This window comes from Saccoglossus kowalevskii, chromosome 4, assembly GCF_978046115.1.
Source record: "Saccoglossus kowalevskii chromosome 4, keSacKowa6.1, whole genome shotgun sequence".
In the NCBI taxonomy this organism is placed as follows: Eukaryota; Metazoa; Hemichordata; class Enteropneusta; family Harrimaniidae; genus Saccoglossus; species Saccoglossus kowalevskii.
The window spans coordinates 30,967,881-30,990,323 of NC_140644.1; the positions used below are offsets into that span (position 1 = coordinate 30,967,881).

Sequence of the window (22,443 nt, forward strand, 5' to 3'; positions counted from 1 at the left end):
GGATAAATGGATACATATTTTCTGTGCCTCAAATGTCGGTCAGTGTCCCTCTAAAACTGTGTTTTAGTTCCATGGTGTCCCGGGTCAGTAAGTTAACCTGATTTGTCACCTATACCTCACCATGTCTATCGTTGTCATGGTTCTAAACACGTTACAATGTTTACTATTTGTATTTTCATTGCATGTGTTACATACTTCACGACCATTGAGTAGCAGATCCGTTGTTTAATAACTAACTAAAGACATCGTAAATTCGTGGACGTTTACCCAATGTATTAGTGTCGGAAAACATAGCCATTCTCGTCATTTAAAAAGAGCTAAAAATCGTCGCTACGGTAAAAGAAACACGCCTGTCCGCTGTCGTCGGCCATATGGTAAAGTATATTATGCACGCGAGCCCCCTATTTTTCTGTTGGGTTTAGGGACGGTGGTTTAGGTTATTAGAACTGTTGTCAAGTACTGTATTCATTATTTGCTGGTTTTTAATTTCGCTATTTTCACCGATATGTATAATCCGCTAAATTAAATTAACTTCAAGGTGTAAAATAACAATACAATTTATTGTTTCTATACCAAGTTTAAAACCCAGTAAAAAAGATCAAACTAGTGAAATTTAAACTCCAGTTTTATAATAAATATTATAAATATAAATAAACAAGTAATCACCATGTAGTGTGGTTATGAGAATCACATGGTTTCTTTGTTTCCTCCTATTAACATGTAATTCTGGTTGAAAGGACGTCTCATATATTTCAGATGTACCAAATAATTATACATGGTCGGTATCATAGTGACGTCAGGTGGACTCCACCACTATATATACAGGACAGCAACAGAGTAAGATCTCCCATGTACTATGTAGATTTACTAAAGTTACGTGAAAGGCCACACACGTATAACAAGTATTTTAGCATTTACCTGGAACAAATCAGGCGACGACTCCATCGTTCGCAATTACGTAATTGTCAATTATTATACTCCAGGATATGTGCCCGATGGGAAGCGTTTTTTACTGGAGTTCCGGGAAACCCGATCTGGACCGGGACCTACATACCCATACCCATACCCATAAGCTACTAGGTCATTCGATTTTTTGCACATGCGTCAAGAAGGGACTTTTGACATAACCGGAGAGAGGGGTATTTTGTGACTATGTCAGTACTGATCCAAATGAATCAAAATTGGGTCGTCTAACGTGTTCCCGATTTCTAGAGAAAGTAACTATTTTGAGCCCCCATATTAAGAGTTTAAAAAAAACGCATAAGTTTGTGAAAAGTATTGAGTATCGCCGGGGTAACAAACGTGAAGGGGTTGTCAAATGTCCCACTTCCACACTTTAGTCACGTTTTCTGTGATTCAGGGGGTCATTAATTTGAATATTTTGGAACAGCCACGTATAGGGTGGGTAAAAAAGAATTGCTTAGTCATACACGTCCATTGTGGACTTTTTTCATGATAATTGCAGCTCCATCTGGTCCGGGTCATATATTTCAGACCTAGACCACTGTAAGATTCCAGACACATATGCCACGTAAGTTGTTGCTTGCCTGTAAATTTTGTTTAATTTACACAAAATAAAGACTTTCTATACTTACTGGTAAAAAAATACGACTTGAAAGACGTTGACACTTTCGTTGCTATGGTATTTATGTGGCGAGTTTATATCAACCCCATGTTGATTTCATTAGTGGAATAGGGCAATACTCTTTTACACAGGTTCATTTAATTAAAGAAATGTGTATCCGTGCTCTGGAACACAGTCACTCACTTGGAATTTATTGCTGCTTTTGTAGTTGCCATTATATTTTTTCTGACACTTTTAACGAGTCCGTATTGAAACCCTTGGATACTGTATATAACAAATAATTACTGGGTCGGAAAACAATAAAACTAAATTGAAGACAATTCTTCGCGGACCCTGAGAGATTTTCAGTGCGCATGCAGAAAATACGTGTTAATTTACTAGTACATGTAGTTTAGAAAATACGAGGACATGTGAGTTAAATTAAACATGCTTTTGTAAATTGTCCATTATCCCAGTGTATTCAAAGTATCGCGTATCTGTGACGTATATAACCCAGTCTGTCCTCCATCTTCGTGTCATCAGGAAAACATTGGCTATGGAAACTTTATACCGGGATCATAGTACCACAGTCCACTCCGAGCTCATGAGTTGACTACAATCTGAGAGATTGCTGCAGTCTCGTGCACTTATTACAAACAGCGCTCGTCCATATACGTTTTCACTGCTCTGCAACAATGTCTGCACACTCAGCTGGTCCAATGAACTCTACTTTATTTCCATATTCAAAGATACAATGAATTGTTCTCCTTTTGTCCCCCCCCCCCCCTTCATAAATCACACCGTTGTCCAATTAACGGCATCGGTTTCTCAGTCAGTCAAGCTTGGGGAAAATCAATCCGCCATTCGATCGTCTGAGTTACTGAACCGAGCTGTGTGGACTCCTCCCAGCTAGCTGATTAAAAATTAACACGATCCCATTAGCCTCCGCGATTTGCTGGTCAAAACAACATGGCGACTACAACACCGAGCAGGTACATATAATTGTGTGTTTTATCCGCGGTGATTTTGACAAATACATATTTGGGTTTGATCAGAGCTCCTTCATCTGTTTTGTTTGTTCTATTTGGGGGTCAATCTGACCGCTAGAGGGCGTTGATTTTAACTAACCAATGAAATTACAGTAAACTATCAACATCAATAGCTGCAAATTACTACCAGTTTTACGCTATGTTGACCCACAAATCGCTGTCAAATTCATATTGATTGCAACTTTATGGTTGGGATTTTGAGCCCAGAAGATGGTTTTGGTGCTCTACCATGTGCTAGCAGCTGCATTTTTCTATTACAGGGACCGACGGAAATTTGTGAAGAGGTTATCGAGTGACGGTCGCAAAAGTGTCGACGACAAGACAGCGGAGATGAGCGATCGAAGACGACAAGAAACGTTTGAGGTGAGTATCTTCCGTCTCTTCTTTTTCCAATATTGATGCATAATTATTCAACCGTGAACATCCAGAATAGAAATGTAATGCCTCCTTCTGGCGGTGTTTGGATGTTTGTAGTACAAATACTAAAACACCTCGCTATCACAGCACCCCCTTCTTTTAAACGCATTCGTCCTCTTTTCTGCTCTCTTGAATTGTGAGAAGTGCTATTGACTTTGAAATCATTCACCAGACACGATAATTGGTGTTATGGGTGACCGAGTTGCAAAATCAAAGAGCGCATCGTTATCATGATTGTTGTGACACTGATCATGCATAATCAGTCGTCCTACTTTGTTGTTCCATCTTTTTTTTTAAAGTCTGTCTGCCGTCTAGTCTTGATCGATATTTGCAATTCGATATTGACTTCAAATGTGACATGTTTTGTTGATGTTATAAACCAGGCTGCTTGGGGTACAATGATAACAATGTATTCCTGCATTTACTAATTTAAATGACAACACATAGCATCGACACGTCAGTTAATGAATTAAAATGCCTTTAGGCAAAATCACAACTGGGCACTGGACTATTAAATTTGAAACACTCTACTAGTTCTATAGTTCTAGGCACAGCAGCAAAAATAGATTACCTCTGTGGTGTCAGTTAAACATAATAAATCAGAGTGAGACTACATTTTTATCTAATACTTTCAGTTAGTTTTACATTAGCAAAGACATATGTATTACCCCTTTTCAACTATATGTGTTGTGAGCTTAAAATAATTCCTTGAGTTTGTTCAATGGCTCTAGCCAGCAAAAAATTGTGTGTATTACCGGTAAATGTTCGTCTCAAGTCAGCTCAAGCCGAGCCTGGCTCCAATCGTGGGGTTGAGCTGGGCCTGACATTGCTTGACTGTGTAAAATCATCGGGCCAAAATCACGCCCTCCACTGCCTTCTTAAAATAATGTTCTATTCCAATCACAGCATCTCAGGATTTGATTTTAATTTCTGTGTGGAAACTGTAGATGAATGAAGTGCAGCACCCGTGATCATGAAAATGAGTGTTGTTCGTCAGTGGCAATTGTCACAAATCGTTTGCTGCATTTTTACTTGTCGCGAAATGTCACCCTAGCATATGTATTGTGTCTTGTACAGAAACAGGCCATGTTGTTCTCACATAAAATTTTTGTGACAGACTGTGCTGTTCACGCAATACAAAAAATTTTCATTACTGCATTTTCTGCTGATGTCAAACTAATGAGAGAAAACTTTGTGGGATTATACAATATTTATTTATGCTTATCCCTCCTGTCCATTAAATTGTGATTAATTATACATACCAATCTTGACCATATTACCGCCCATGTCCGGTCAAGCACCCACTCCCTTTTTTGCACAATTTTTATATTCATGGTCACATTCACCGAAGTACCTACCCATTACTGTTCTGTGATTATACTGTTGTTATTTCTCTGAAGTTATTGTTAACAGATCACAATTCAACATTAATTTTCCCCCAAAATGTCATCAATAAATACCGGTAATCATAATTCTCAGATAATTGCATTGGTACATCACAGCATTCTCATTGGTTAATAATGGCATATTTGACCTAACAGGTCAAAGCACGTTGTTGCATCGAGAATTTGCACATGATCAAAACCATTCAATAAAGAATTGAATGACGACGCAAATTGTTTCATTGAACAATATTTTAAGTAATATACTTCCGAACATGTAGTGAGACAATTTTCTGAGTAAGGTAAATTTGAAATTATAATATCATACGATTCATCGTAAGTTATTGAATACGACAAAGAGATCTTCAAAAAAAGTTTGCTCAGCTGGAAATAATTCAATGACTTTAATAACGCTTTTTATTTTGCAAAAAAAAAAAAGTGCTTTACTTGATCTGTGTCATGCTTTTCTCATTCCAAAAAATAATTGAAAATAATGAATCAGCTGGGAGTCCTGAAGTAGGATATTACATTCATGACTTGTTTACATTGCCCGTTATGCCAGCAGACATGAATCCCTTGTTATTAATAAGCTACAGTTAACAACACCCTCAAGTACTTCATTGGTTTTGCAATTTTGATGTTGGACTGTCAAAAGTCTATCATCACATTTGAACTTTAGTCAGGTTGTATATGGTGCACGATGATAAAAGGTAAAATGTAATGATGTGTGGGGTCAATAAATAAAGCTTCTAATATTAAGTGGGGCGCTATAGGTATAAATCATTCATCACTGAGATTTAACCTGATAAGCATAAATACCTGCCGTGTGAGTTTTCAGTTTACCAACAACAGCTATTTAGTTAATTAACAAGATTGTGGGACACAAAAATATACAAAGTCATCAATAATTTTTTTTTTATCTTGTAGTAATATAGTTACCGGTATGCTAAATCAAGAACTTTATACAGGTTTCAGGAAGGCGTGAATTTGTTTTATGGGCATTTGTAAATATTTATAAAACATTTTTTCCAAAAAATGTTTATGCTTTATTCAAATCCAAAGAAGAGGCTTTTATTGGCTGGAGAAACCTTTTGGTAATGCCTATTACCCATGAGTCTTTGCAGGTTTTTTTCAATTATTGACCGAGTTTCTGCCATGAATGCAAAAAAATGGTCTGTTCAGGTCATCACTTTTCAGTAAAATAAAGTGGGCAAACCAGGATATGTAAGAATTGTGATTAGATCTTCATGATTAAAATTGTACTAATTATACAGTAACAGAATTAAATCCATGAGTATATTGATCACATTCCTGTCATCTCAGATCACACTTTTTTTCCTCACTTTCACTGAAATGTGTACATGTATTAATACCTGTGACTTTATAAATTTTGATAAAGAAATTATTTGCTTCTCAAAGCTATTGAACATTTTTTTCAATTCAGCATGATTTGGCTGTCTTGTGTAGAGGAATGCAATATCACTGATGTGTTGTAACATATTTTTAATATACATTTATTACGCAAAGTAATATATATTACCAGGCACATACAATTATTTTGAGATATAGTGTTATATTACATCGTCAATCAATATCTGCACACTCATGTCTGTATTTCTGAGTAGAACCTATAACTAAAAAATGTAATGCATTATAACTTGCAGTCTCAATTCTTTGCACATAGCCAATAGACCTTTAATGGAACTGACAAATTGTCAGGATTCAGAATTTAATTAGAGGTTGACCACTCAAATCTAATTATAAAGGATTTAATTAGTTTAGTGGTCTCGGTAAATTTGTGTTCTTTCCTTTCTGGGTTGACACTTGGTAATGCTAGAGAGTGTGTGAGTGTATTATGCTCATTTACTCAGTCTGTTGAATATTTATTGAGAATTGTTAAATTGAAACGACAGTGTCTGATTATTCACCAGTGATGAAATCCCATTCCAATACATATTTTTAGTAATATGTATATACTGTTAATGGTATTTTGCTGATTGAAATGTTTTTGCAGTTGTTGTTTTGCCATTCTAATACAACTTGAATGCTAAACTGTCACTTGGATCGTGTTGATGGATATACCACAGGCAGAAACAGTACTTGTTTATAAACTTACCAAGTCATATTTGCTTAAAGCGGTAGGGTTGTTCCCTGCGCGCAAGCGCAGGAATTGTGTCCCAAACGACGATAACAACACACGCTAAAAATGCAAAGGCTCATGGGTAAATGCTTGTTTGCAAACAATGACACACTATGGCCATCTGACGCATGCGCAGGTGACGACTCCCCCGTTTTAACTGTAATATTGAATGACGTACCAAAAGCATGCCAACTTTCATGACTCTTTGGCTCTGTGTCAAAATAACTGAACTTGCCAATCTCCCTTTCTCCCAGCTAATCACCAAATCTGGGTTATAACTTATTCAGGTAATGTTGTCAATTAATGTTGTAAGGTTTCAATAGTACCAAGTTCAGAAGCAGATTTTATGTGTATTTATACCTAACCCAGAAACTTTTTCAGCTCTTCATAGAAAGAACATGTTGCAGCACTTCTTTGATTCTTATCAATTTCTTTAGTTTATTCTGTTCACTTGTTTGTTCAAAACCCAAGTCACAAAGTTTTTATTGTATACTTTTGAAAAAAATTTCTTATTCCTAGTTGAGCTGTCAATCTGTCACAATATTTCTTCACTCTGCCAAATTGTTATCAGAATGTGTACCTCTTTGTTGAGCTAGAAATGTTTGCCCCTCAGACAATAGAGGACATAATTTTTGTCCCCACAGCATTTACATGGTTGGGCCCAGTCTTATTTGAACTCAACCCTGAGATTTATCAAAACGAAATTCTAGTCGAGCTGGCTCAAGTCAAATGTGTTGACACAGGAATTTTTGTTGGCTCCAGTCGTTTGGCTCAAATATAATGTTGTCATTGAAATGAGGTAAATGTGAACAGTGCAGCTTGTTGTTCGATGTGTAACTATGCATATATGTACATGTGTAGTACTCTTTGCCATTTCATTGTTCCATGACTTAGCAAACAGTGTTGCTAGTTCTGGTATTGCATTTATCTGCGATACCGTGTACATGTAACATCACATGTATGCAAGTGCAAATAATGTGAGACCCAGGAATCACAACATGCTGGGTAATTTATGGTAGACATCTCATGCCCGAATTAGGCTAACTAAAAAATCTATGCCTGGAATGTGCACAGCTTGCAAGCTGACTGCCTTATATTGCTAGGTAGATATATATGTGTGTCAGCATCTCAAGTCATTCCCTATGTTGCATCTTGGCATATAAATTTCATTCAGGGTTATATTACTTATTGATCACATTTGCTCAGAATCTCAGATGTACATTCAGGTGCTGAAATTTAAAATATATGTAAGTCACCTGTCTGTCAAAAAAGATTTGTGTGTACTTGTGTTCTGTCCCAATTGTTGAACTGGCAGTTGTAATCAAAATGTGCAAAAATTTCATTCAATGTTTTTGGGTTTATTATATCATGGTAAAATTGCATACATACATGTATACAGTTGAAAACTGTAAAGGTTAAATCTATTTTCAATGAGATATTGGATTTTCTTTTTCCCATTCAGTAAGTCAGTTGTGGAAACTTCTTGATTGTCTTGACAACCTAGACAGGCAATCCAATTTCTGCAACCACCTATCTCAATGAAAATTTGCAAGTGAATATAAAATTCTTAAACTTGCTAAGTTTACATGCAGCTGCATACAGTAGCTCAATAACACTACCTAGCTTTCATTCTGAAGTTTGACACACATAAAATATTTATGTATAATCCCATGATATCTTCTCTTAAGTTTGACGTCAACAGAGACGAGTGATTACTGCCAGAGTTTTGTGTCAATCCAAGCCTAAGGTTACTCTGGTGGTAATCATTAGTGTCTTCTGACGTCAAACTAAGATGTGGGATTATATATTCATCACATGTATGTTTCCACAGTTTGAAAAATGAAACAGTAAATGGCTAAATGTGAATTGCTGATACCTGTAATATTCATACATGTATATCATTGTGTGTGTCTCATGCTACACAACACATTAATGCTCAGCATATGCTATGTATTGATTCTGCTCATTGCTGAAATTTTGCTCTACTTGGTAAAGATATTTCAAATTGAATTGAGCGAATAATTCTAAATAAGCCTTAGACAAAATTTAAATTGAAGAGTACCGGTACATGTCTATTTAAAAGCCCATTTTCAGGTATTTAGATGTTGTAAACAGCTTACTGGTACATCAAGTTCTGGTCAAAATTGTTGTTCAGTGACTAGGTTACTACATTGAATATATATGTGACTAAGAATATTATCGGTACAGTGGTTATCAAAAGTGATTTATGCCACAATAAATTGCTTATGTGTGGTCATTTCATCCATGATTGGTCAAAATACACAAACCATAAATGCATCACCAATAAGCATTGTAAGGTTATTTTGCAACAAGTTCGCCTGACATGATCTTCATTACAAGATATTATCATTGAAATTGTGGAAAATTTGAAATGAATAAATAAAATTATTAATTGACTTGTAATATCACTCTTTCTGTACTTTGTAGTGCATCTCCAAGAGAAATTCATGTAAGATGTGTAAAACTGATTTATTTTATGCTTAATTAGAAACTCAACAATGTAAAAAAGTAGGCTTGTGCTTGACTGTTTCTCATGAAAGAAATTCTTATTTGTTGAATCATTGAAATGCTTACTATAGAGCAAATACAGTATATGGCATACTCTGACTATATGTGTGTGATATCCAGTATGTCTAAGAAGAATATCATCTCATTATATATATATAATATAGGGTGTGAAAATGCAGGTGGCAAAGGTTAATTCTTCCCATCTCATAAAATTTGATAGCAACTTGTAAATGTTTGTTGTTATATCAATGACCAGTAAAGTTGTAATGTTCAATAGTTACCAGTACTCATGCTGTATGTGTGCTCTATAGTACACATATACTCCCTGCTGGTGCAAATCTAAGCTCATGAGATAAAATTGTTTTTGTTGGCCAGTAGGTTATATATACACTGTATATGTGACTATGAATATTACAGTGGTTGTCAAAAGTAATTTTATGTCACAATAAATTGCCTATGTGTGGAAATTCTGTTCAGATTTAATATTACCGATATTTTCTCATTATACATCTGAAACAGTGGACCTATATCAGCCAACAGGCTACTAGTTACACAGTTGTTAAGGCTCAAGCAAAAAAGAAATAATTTAGTTACCGGTCGTCATTATTTGTAGGTGAACAGAAATATACATGGTTTTCCCCCCACACTGGTCAAAGACCCATGCCAACCAAATTGCGAAAGTTAGTTAATAACGAATGAATCAGATTTACTTATTGTAGCAGTCCTGGTGAAAATAGACATGAACATTTTGATACTCTTCTTCAATCGTCCACAAAATATGAATGCTTTTTAATATATTCCTGCTCAGAGAATAAGGGAAAAATACCTAGAGTGCATTTGCTTTGATAACACATGTTTTGGAGGTGTTGTCAACTTAGTTATACATTTTAGTGAGAATGCTGCCCTTAGTGTGCACAGAATTGTTTCAAATGAAAATACATGTTCATGTATACTTCATGTCTTTGAAAAAAGGTCAGTGACCCATTATTTTTATGATTAAAAATATTATTTTCAACAAACACAAAATAATTATCTAGAGTTTCAAAATAAATGGGTTTTATATTTGAAAAAGTATATTTTTTATATTAATAAGAAACTTAACATGAAATTTTTTCAGAAATACAGTAAATTTTTTATTTGGTAATATCTGATTACAAAAAACAAATCCCCCAGTGTCAACAAAATTCTCAATATACTTGAAATTGCAGACCAGATATGAATCAGATGCTTCTAGTTCGGAGTATGCCCGGTAGATGCAGAACTGCATTTGAAATACCAGGTAATCCTGGTTTTAAGAACTTGAGGACTAAGTAATTTTTTATCGATAAACTGATTAAATGTAAAATCCTGTACATGTTGAGTATGAGGTATTAAATGATACAGAGATCAAACATGGGGATTCAAAGGATTTGGGCTAATGCCAATACATTTATCTGCTATACCATGGTAGTACCGGTAGGTAGTAGGTAGTAGGTAGTATGTTCTTTGTGCTTCTGTGGCTTTGGTGGAGGACAGCAGATTGATTTTCAAGTAATTGTCTAATAGTGGTGACAGTACGTGTAGCTTTAATAGTGCCAGGGGACTTTGCATTCTCTAGTCTTCATAGCTCTATGCACTCTTATGGGAATGGGTTTTAGTACCTAGTATTGTGGTTTGTTATTTTGTTGCCTGCTGTATAAATAGAATATCGAGCCAGCTGAGAACAATGAGTAGGTCATCAACATCTGTAGCCCCATTAACAATGCATACCAATTTGTTTGTTATAAATCTAGAGCACAATGTTGTTATTTGCCACATCTGTTGAAATAAACTTATCGCATCAGTAGTTTTAATGAGATCCGAAAAATAAATTGTTTTTTTTTTTTTAACTTTTTTTTTTTGTCTTATGTCTTTTTATTTATGGAGTCACTGATAGAAATGAGTGGAGTCAAAGTCATGACCAATAATGGTTTAATTGTTGTTTGAGGAATGTATTTATTCTTAAGTTAATCAGGACATTGTCCTTTCTAGCAGGTTACTGTCCTTGTCCTTTATTTGGGGAACACATAGCAGGCTGTTCAGATGCTTTCTACCATGAAATTTATTATTGTAGTGGTTTAAAGCTTTCTAGATTTTCATGGTATCCCGTTAAGCCTGAACTCAATTATGTGAGGACATGTTTGCTTGTTGATGACTTTTTTTTTATTGATTTTTTTAAAATCAAATTTATTTTTCAAACTGACTTGTGTTGTGGCTATTCAGTTTTTAGTAATTCCCTGTATTAAAGGGATAGCCTTGTTGGGCGTTGTTTGATTTTAAGGTGGATGTACATATTTCATTCAATGTTAGTTAGATTAAGGTTTCAACATGTAGGTTGCAACCTAGTAATACATATAAATGTAGTGTTAATGTACAAATGTATTTGCTCTCTTTGTAGCATGCATATCCACTTGTGTAAATGACAAAATAAGTTAATTTAATGATGAAGCACACGATAAATGTATTTCTGTTAATAGAACAAAGGCAGTAAATGTTTCATGAAAGTTTATTCTTATGAAATGATCAAATGAAATTATTAATCAGAAATCCATATTACATAAAAGTGTGAGTAGGGATGTAATATACTTTGTCAAACTATTGATCAATTCTAATTTGCACTCTAAGTAGCAGTGTTTCAGAGGTGTTTCTATAATCTAACTATTAAAGTAATATTTTAATGATTCAGTATACAACAAATGCCAGCTATGGTTTATATGCATTTGATAAAGCAAATATATAATAAAGATATAATAAAGTAGTTTGTATCAATGAAATCAGTAGAAACAATTCATATTTAAGCTGAATAGTCAACTCAAAAATTAGCAGTGAAAAATACTTAAAGTAAAAGTAAAATCAATTCATTCTTGCCAAAAACTTGCTTTATTTTTAACTTGTTTTAACTGTAATTAATTTTCACTAAAATCTGTAATTTGGGTGTGTGTAAGGTAATTTTTATTTTAAAAATAAGGAAAAGTATTTAGCTGGATTTTGCTCCAGAATAAGTGAATGTAAATGTACCTACATGTATACTAATTTGTACCACTTATTAATTATGCAAAATAGTATGCAAATATGGGAAATGAATGTACAACACATCAATATTTGCAAATATCAGCTCAGTTGTATTCTAATTTGTTTAAACTGAATAACGTTTGGAATATTTACAATAGATAGATAAATGAGCTGACATAAAGTGACTTTTGAATCAATACACATTACATAGCAAACATGTTGATCAAGCCTTTGCTGTACATGTATAGGTTACATATAATGTATTAGAAAGCACCATTAATGTTGCTAACTGTGTAGTATTTCCCATTAATAAACTTTCAAACATACATAAATTTGATAGAATGTTATGGGCTTGGTGTTCATGTATTCAGAGTATGTAAAACCATTTTGCATGATCTGCTGGTAAAATCATACAACATTCATATATTGATTAGTTTAATGCTGCTGTATTGAATCTACTAATGCAGTTTTTTCGTATCAAGTCTGTCAGCTGAGATATCAAGCACTGGAACTGAACTGTATGACTACTCAGTCATCTGGTAAACTCAGTCTAGCATTCAGAACTGTTGTGTGGAAAGGAGATTGCAGTAGGCAGAGGTCATGGAGTGTTAACACATAGCTTTCTTCAGACCTGAAATTGGCAATTTATAAAATTGCTGGGGGCATGGAGAACTATCTAGTTATTTCTTTCTGTGAACACTCCTTGTTTTAGACATATGCTTTGTTGATTAAATTTTGTGGTTTTCCATTTCAAATGTCAAAATTCTGCCCCTTTCCTTTTCTACTTTTGTTGTTAATGATTCCCCAGGGAATTTTGGAAAGTCTTTCAAATCGCAAGTGTTATCATTGGAGATTGTAGTTACAGTTAAAACCTAAACTATATTTCACCTAAATGTCAAATTCGGTGTATATCATGACTGTTCATTCACTCACTTTCAAACATACATGTAGTTGCACTTTTGTACATAACATATGTGGTTTAAATATATAATTTAACGATATTTTCATTTCGGTTGAGTAATGCCTCCAGAGTTATGTTTGATCTTAAGCCATAGGCTTAGGAGAAATTAATGTGCAATTACCCCTATTTGAACGCCAAAGTTCATCAACATGAACATAAACCTGCATATTTTTTTTACAAAAATTGATCAGAAAATGTAGGCAGTGACAAATTTGGTCTAAAATTATAGGAAAGTATAAATATGCAAAACGATATGTACCATGCTGTTGCTTATGAGATACTTTGATATTTTCTCCTTTTCAATAAATGTTGGCTGTCGATTCATTGTTAAATATCAGTACATAGCATATATAAAGAAAAAAACAACGAAAATACTAATTATTAAAGTGTGAAAATTGTTTTTTTTTTTTTAAAAAAACAACTGTAATGGCCTAAATTGTAGCTTATTGTGTACACTGTAGAATACTTATTTTGGCTAGAATTAATTTTTGCTGAAAAGACATTTTGGTTGTTTTTCATAAATGTTCTTTTACCTGATTTTTGATGAGTCAAATATAAAATTTAGGAAAAAATGTATTTTCACTTCAGCAAAAATAAGCGAAAATAAATTCTGAGTGAAAATAATAAGTTTTTAATAATAATTTTTTTCACAGGCAGTATTCAGATTAAAATTGCCTTCTTTCTAATTGAGTTTAAGGGTTTAGACTGAAACTCGTCTTTTTAATGAATAACAGTACATGTACCTATTCTATAAAACATAGCATGATTCATTAATTCACTATCTAAATGTCAATTGAGTGAGGTCTGGGTACAGACTCATATAAGTACATCAAGGGTTGCTTTTACATAATGCAACAAAGAAACCTTAGATAATTGTCTGCAAAGCTGCCTTTTCATAAGATTATTATCAAACAGTCTTGCCTATACTCTTCATGTTAGTTCTAATGTAATAATATTAGTATTTTTACATGAGATTTGCACAGAACTTTTGGCAGTTGAATAGTAACATTAATCACTGCATATTTGTAATATTGTAAAAACATTAGGCCATTGATCACTTGGTTCAAGGCTATATATTGTGCAGTGTCTCACAAATATAAAGGCAAACATTTGTAAAATAAACACTTGCATAATCATGTCCAAGTAGGTTGAGCCCAGTTTTTCCAGTTTGAATATCAAACATTAAGGTTAATATTTTCCCATTAAAATTGCTTGTTCAGTATATATAGGGGAAGGTACCAAAGTTTGTTCTTGGTTTTGGTCATATCATATTTGCTTTATTGACATAAATGACAAAGGTATGTTTATACTTGTCATACTAATTTATAATCCAGTATAGAATAAATGCAATTGTTCATTTACATACACTTCTATTAGAGATAAAGTTCTAATAGAGCAATTAGTATGAGAGTCATTTTTACTACTAATCACTGTATGAATGTTTAGACCACTTATAACATTTCTAGCATTATTACATTTGTTTTTGTTTTCTATTTGTTATGCAATGAATATGTTTTTGAGTAGATATTGGAGTTGCATGTCTAATAAAGGAATATGGTAATTGTATGTATTTTACTGACTGCAATATGTTTTATAATTTCTCAGAAAATGAATGTTATAGATATTAGATTCCCTAATTGAAGTACTTTTATGGGGGGGGGGGGTAGTATTAAAACCTCAGTAGTAATTGTTTGTTTGTGGTTGAGAAGCAGACTTATTCAGCTAGCAGAAAGGCAGAACAGCCAGTTTAAAAATACTAGTCTGTAGCATTGGCCCCTTCTAATGCATTAGTGGTGTTCACGTTAGAGATCTCGGCATGTGCCAAGACTTGGACCGAGTCGGCATGTGTCTAAACTTGTGTGTGAACGGTCGGGACCGAGTCCGCACGCGCCGAAAAAAACTTGATCTCAGTCTCTATACATGCTTGAAACCGAAACTCAGCACATGCCGAGATTTGCTGCCTGACCACTTGGCATGAGCCGAACTCATGCCCTTGATGGTAAACATACTAGTATATATGGTCGGATGCTGTAGTAATGAATGAATGAATGAATGAATGAATGAATGAATGAAATGAATGCAAATCGTCGTCCAGCGATGCATATTTATGTACTGCTGCAATGCTACATTGATGTGAAAAAATAATTATTTTTCGAATCGTCTTTGCCGTTCATGTGCACGATGACTCGTAATAAATACCATAACAACAAATGTATATAATTTCAATATAGCAATTATTATTATCATCGTCTGCGAATCGTTTTTCATGTTTGGGTGAAATAACAGATCGGCGAATGAGGGCGTGATTTCGGCACAAGCCGAGTCGGTCCTAAGTGGATCCTGAATAACGTGAATGTAACTGCTGTAATCCCTCTGCAAACACAAAGGATTAAACATTTCGGCACGTGCCGAGTTCCCGTAACGTGAACGTAGTAATTGTATGTACCATATACATGTACATGTACACAACATTGCACTATAACAAAAAGCCCCAATAAAATTAAAATATAAAAAAAAAATTGTTTTCCCATTTTGCTTCTAGCTAGTGCAGTGTATTAAAATCTGTTATTGACTAGAATTCTAGTAATAACATGTTTTATTATATATTTCCCCATTGGAATGAAAGAATTTGTGTTTTACAAAAAATTGCAACAGTAATCCTTATAGAGTTGTGTTTCCATGTGATGGCTTCATTTCAAATCTCATGCCTCAGAGACTTAATACAAAGGCCTGATATTTATTAATATTGCCTGTGAAAATTTAACATGCAGTGACATAAAAGATGAATTTTCCTAGAAAAAATATGGAGCTGAGCATTTCATCCACCTGACTGCATATATATTTACTGGAAAGCTGTATTGAAAAGCCTCTAAAAATCAATTTAACACACTCTATCCTACATGCATATGACTCTAAGAAATTGTAACTGTGAGAAGACAGATTCAGGATGGCGGAAAATACATGTAATGAACCCATATGCAGATAAATGATTGAAATAGCTGGCCCTGATTTACTGCAAGGCAGAGATAATAGATAGCCTACTTGCATATATATATACAATTCACATAATTTCTGATTTATACATATTTTACATATCACATTTGTTAACAGCATGTTGGTATACTGTTTTATTCTACAATGTACTATAACAGTATTGGTTATGGCAACTTAATCACAAATTACTGCTTCTTAAAAACCAATGCAAAAAAAAAAAAAAATGGATACAGTAATTGCTATATAGTACCGTCACTCCAATAATTGACCTCGGCTTGTTGCTATGGTAATTTGCTGACATCAGTTAAATTAACTGGAAAATTGCAGGGCTGAGGTTCAGTGTATGTACATTGTACACCGGTTTTGAAATAATTTGCAAAGTGGCAGGTTTTAGCAAACTGTACACATTTTCTTTGTTGACTTCTTGCCAGATACATATTCTGCCTGAAAAGATCAAGTAATTTCCAGTTGCTTGTATAATGAGGCGATTGTATGTCTTGTAAATGAATAATTTATGAACCAAGCAGAGAATTATTTATGCTCTGGTTGGAGGTTTGAGAATAACATGTATTTTTTTCATGATCAGATCACATGATCGACTGTGAGGCCTTTTTATCTCTTTTTCACTGAAGATTTAATTTGCATCTAATTAATATGTTTAGAAACACTTCTGGTAAATTGTTCAATGACTCTAATGCTCTACTGATGTTTCAAGCCATTCTCGGTTTTCTCATTTTGTCTTTTGCTAATTCATTTATCATTATTTGTCATCTACATGTAGGAAGAGAACTATAATATTATTATATTAAACCAGTGTAATTAGTCCCCGTTCGGACGAAGTTCGAAAACGGGGACTTATAATAAATGGTCTCCGTCCGTCCGTGCGTCTGTGCGTCCGTCCGTCCGTCCGGAGTCATATCTTTCATGTGCCTAGTACCTTATGTGGGACATATGCACATGCAGTGGTTTAGCGATTCACTTCAAAATAGCCGACTGGCAGCCATCTTGTTTTTTGAAAATGTTGTATTTTGGACATGCTTTGTCAGTTGTCATTCAAACTTGGTACATAGATTATACATGTTAGGATACATGTTCATGACGATTTATTTCTCAATTGGATCAAAGATGGTCGACTGGCAGGCATCTTGTTTTTGTTTTTTTATGCAGTGTCTTGGACGTGCTCTGTCAGTTTTCATTCAAATTTGGCACATACATGTACTTTATACATGTTAGGATGCATGTCCATGACAATTTGTTTCAAAATCTGGTCAAGGATGGTCGATTGACAGCCATCTGACTTTTTGGTCTTACTACTATATTTCCACAATTTATGTACCATTTACATTCGTATTTGGCACATACATCATCCATATCAGTGCGTTTCATAATCAGATCAAAGATAGTCGAATAACGGCTGTTTTTTTAATTTTGGCCATATTACTACTACATGGAACACGTGTTCCAATCTGTTGTATACGCCACTTGAAACTCAAGTTTCAAGGACACGCTCGCGACAACCCCTCTGCTTTATTATGACGAGCACAAGGAGAACTTTCAACAATTTTACGGGGACTGTCATTTTCAATGACTTGTTAAAAAATATCTTGTTTTAGTTCATGCAAAGAATGGTTTAATGCACTGTTATCCATGTGTTATGGTTATTCCCCAGAATATGAATAATAAATATTGATACTAAATCAGTATCTTTCGAAAATTGGCTTTGATTCTAGGAATACAAACTACACTTATGGACAATGTGATAAATATAGACAGTTTGTTAATGGGGAGGTGAAAGTGACTTTACTGTAGTACAGTAAGCGAATGATAATAGATAATACATTTTTGTTTGCACTAATTTACTCAAGCGAGCATCAATTCGCAGTCTGTGCTTTGTAGTGGCGTTTATGATGCTGTTCATCAATTTGTTTATTATGATGTCATCAAATCTATGCAAGCCTCTGCAAAGAAATAAAATATGGAAATAAACATAACTTCAACAGCAGCATGTTAGAAGTTACGAAAATAATGCTGATATAATAATAATAACCCCTGCCAAATTCTTGAATGCTACTGTGTACTTTCCTTCCCATATATGTTGTGAATTGTGCTATACATGTATCTGGTACTATACTCTCCCTCAGCGGGGAATTAATGCTTAAATATCACTGGACCTGTTACTATATCTGTCACAAAAGGTTTTGTGAAAACACACTGCACACAAATTTAAAGGATGAACAAACTGAACATGATCAACCCAGCTCATAGTCATCCTGTTACACAGTCAAACAGTATGGCCTGATAGTCCAGTAAAACTATCTGTATCCAATTAGTAAATTTCCATGTAGGAAAGTAAATTCTTTCACACAAAAAGGACAATTACTAAAAATATACAGGGAATATGTAATTTACAATGTTTTGTAGTGTGATTAGGTCAAAATAGCGGATTGACGGTTATTTTTTGACATAAAAATGATATAAACTAATGTCTATTGATATAATGTGTCCAGTACTGATTATCAGATATGACTTTGTTGATTGATTTTAGTCAAATTGATAATAATAATAATAATAATACATATTGGGTTGCATATGAGATTTTTATCTGGGATAAGTCAAATTTGCAATGTAGACTATTAAAATTATTTGACATATTATTTGTTTTTTCGCCATTCGTCATGTGGCAGGTAAAATAAATTACATGTAAAAGGGAAATTGATATTCTGTGTGTATTAGTTTGATGTCTCCTTTTGATGTTGGTTTGACCCAACTAGTTCCAATCAGATAACTAGTAATTACGTTGCTGTTTTGGTGTATTTAACAATATGGCAGTGCCAGTAAACCATAAACTTGCACAAATTCACCAAAAAAAATGTGTATGTTCCATTTGAGGTACTTGTAGTTACTGATGATGATCACCATTCTGGATATTCCAGTTTCTACATGATTATCCCATGGTACAGTTAACTGTTAAAAGTCCAATCAACCATACAGATTCTTGAACAAATAGATTACAGTATGTGCTAATTGGCTTGCTAATGAACATTGACAGATTCCCCTTGGCTTTATATCAAAGTTATCAATTGGGCACATTGTTTGTCACATGCGTAGGTGATGAGTAATACATGTAGCTCTAGAGCAGTATGCATTCACTCTGCTCAAATCTAATCTTGAAACTGAAAGCCTGCAATTCATTTCAGATTGGTTACACTTGGAGTGACAGCTTTACTCCTGTTTGCGAAGCACACAATCACACAGTCTTTAGGCTTCACCGCTTGTCTGTGTGTGTGTGTGTGTGTGTGTATGTCTGTTCCACTCATCAGATTTCAATGTTCTGGGATGTGCAGGCCTGATTAATTTTGGGGGTAAAATCTCTGCTTGCTAATTACCAAATTTGCATCAGCTGTTTCAATATGAATCAGATTTTAATAATTAGCAAATTTTAACTTTCCCGGTGGTATCTCAAGAATGTTCAGCTTTCAGTGAAAGTTTGTGCATAGGTGGTCTGGGCTACTACACAGACATGATAAATACTAGTAAGCCAATTTTTAGCTGCTCCACAGATTTCAATGAAACTTGGTATATGAATGCTGGGGGATAATTTACATTACATTGGTTGTAATCCAAGCATATTAATTATCTTATTTACATGAATTAGCCAATATTTAGTTGCTCCACGGATATCTCAGGAACCACTCAATTTGCTACATATTGGTTATCTGGGATAATCAACAGACCTCCTTAGTCTGAGATGGAAAACTGCATTTATTAATTACCTAATTTGCATAATAATGAGATAAAAATGTCTGCACTTACAATAAAAAAATCTCTGCTTTCATCTTAAATTTACATTGTCCAATTAGGTCTAAATAGGTGGTTTCACATTGGAAAATAAGGCGTGATACAATGTACATAAGGCAACTTTTGTTGACAACAGTATTTGACCTGTGTTTGACCATTGCAGGCTTGTTGTGAACAATTGATTGATTGAAATAGAGACATGCTCTTTTTCTTGCAAAGTGATACAGTTGTTGGTTGACAGTGACCAACCAATACATAGCCTGATGTCATGTGACCGTAGAAAGCAGACTACAAATCAGCCCCCAGTAACAATGAAATTATGACACAACATGTAAAGTCTGTCGTGCTATTCTATATAGGTATTGTGGATTGATGAATGATTCACCTATAATATAATTAATGAACTAGAGTATATTTGATTGAAAAAATAATGTTATATTTCTATTTGGACTTAAATTTCAATGAAGTTGTAAGGATGATAGTTAATAGGCGGATGTATAATATTATGATGGTATGTTTAAAATACCCTGTATTAGGTAATAGAATAATTGCTATACTCACTGCACTGAGCCATAGCAACCTATCTTCTTCTGTCATTTTGAATCAAGTTAACAACAAATGTTGCATTCTGTCACATAATGCAATTTTTGTTACCAATACACTGCAACATTTGTTGTCAACGAACACAAAGCTAAATATTTAGGCCAGCCTAAATAAGTCGTGCCTGGGAAGGCCCTATTTTTAATCCCCAAGTTAGGCCGGCCTAACAGTATGAACAAGTGCCAGAGTATGTGATCGCCACTGTTCTTGACTAAATATGCAAATTAGGTTTGTGGCCTATGTTTCGCAGTCTCAATTTGCATAAACTGAGGGTTTGTGATTTAATCCATCTCTTGTGACTAGCTCTTGTCCAATCAGCTCATCCTACATGTATTAGAATGTGAAAGATGACAATTCCAAAGATCACAGCCCGTTTAGAAGATATTGATATAGTGAGCGCAAGTGAAAAGTTGATACTTCTGTCAGTGAATTTTAACAATCATAGTGGCTGAAAGGGAAAGACATTTTTTCCCCCATGTCCTTAAAACTCTGTGTCACCGATTATTGTCTTGTTCTAGTGTCCAGATAAGTCAAGCCACTGTAGCTGAGTTCCCGTTCAAAAGTTCAAAGCAAACCATATCCCAAATTCAACTGATCGTTTGTGCCCACTCTTTTCCCGCCATCTAGATTCAAATTAGACAATTTAAGACACAATTTCGATGATGCAAACCAAATCTTTGTCGAGATTTGCTGCTCAAATGCAGAAAAATTTTGAGGGAAACACCAATTTGGAGTTTATAAATCTGCATTCCAAAAAAAAGAGGGAGCTTAAAGCCCACCTAAATAATGCGTTTTGACTGTGTGAAAACGAATCATATTTTAATCTTGTTTATTCAACAAACAAAAAATTTGGGCAGGCCATACGCATGTTAAAAGTAAATCAGGCTAATTTGGTACACCTTTACACATTAATGAAAGTTGATCTTATTTTGCACAATTTAACTTTTATCTCTAATGCACGTCTATTACATTCAAACTTGGTGCCCCTAAATGTTTACTACATAGTTTGAATGAGATCAAGGCATTTTCAAAATGTTTTGCCTTGAAAATGAGTACCTTCACAATACTGAAATTCAAGCCCTGTTTTGGCATATATAAACCTACATAATCATCAACAACTAAATGTAACTTTCTTGTTTCATTGTATTGAAAAGATGTACATTGTCTGTCATTTTGAAAATGGATATATTTTTGACAGTGCTTGGTACTGACGACAAAGACGGTTGTCAATGATCGCGCCAATTGAAAATACATTTACAGGGAAAATAAATATTTACCCAGGGAAAAATGTTGCACACATCAAGAAATAGTAGGAATAATCCCAAGAAAATAGATTAGATATTATTTTAAATATATCCTTGAGTTGTTAGGTTATAGAGACACTGTTACCTGTGTTTACTGCTGCATTTGTTGAGACAACTAGTTTTTTGAGAGCTAGAAGACAGATGCGCACTTCCTGACAAAAATTTACAAAAAAGCAAGCAAAGTGCTAGGCTTGATCACCATAGATCATGTCTGTTGACAACTACAACAGTTTGGTATACATGTATTTATGTATATTTACTTGACAGCCACATTGCATTGGAATGAATGCTTGATGTAGGTAAAGACCACAGTCTCTCTAAGATCAACCAAAGAACAGAACAATAGAGCAGTGTACGTGCATCATGTGACCCTTTTGAGCTTAAAAAGAAATCAGTAGAAAAATGGATATTCACCTTTGTTTGCCAAGTTGGTCTTATGGTCTACAAACTGTATAAATTTAACATTAGACCAGAATCACTTTTATAATTTATGATCACAGTAAATATTTGTTGTGTGTAGGTAATCTAGGCTACTGATACTGTAACTACAATTAATGTATGTGGAGTTTTTAATAGTATATTACGTTCTTTTGAAGTCAAAACCTTCTCAAAGTTGATTAAGATTTACATAAGCTTCACTGTGCTGCAAACCGATTGCAAAGGGTTGATGAGTAT

The 22,443-nt window shown here is 34.3% G+C and overlaps 1 protein-coding gene across 1 annotated transcript in view; it reads left to right on the plus strand.

Annotated features, from left to right (window-relative positions):
* The first annotated feature begins 2,436 nt into the window (after positions 1-2,436).
* The window catches only part of LOC100370723 (cGMP-dependent 3',5'-cyclic phosphodiesterase-like), an 87,896-nt gene continuing 67,889 nt past the window's right edge, over positions 2,437-22,443 (plus strand). The window contains exons 1-2 of the mRNA XM_085498062.1: positions 2,437-2,556; positions 2,874-2,976. Of these exons, the coding sequence (XP_085354188.1) occupies positions 2,534-2,556; positions 2,874-2,976 (126 nt within the window). The 5' untranslated portion in view covers positions 2,437-2,533. The remainder of the gene's footprint in view (positions 2,557-2,873; positions 2,977-22,443) is intronic.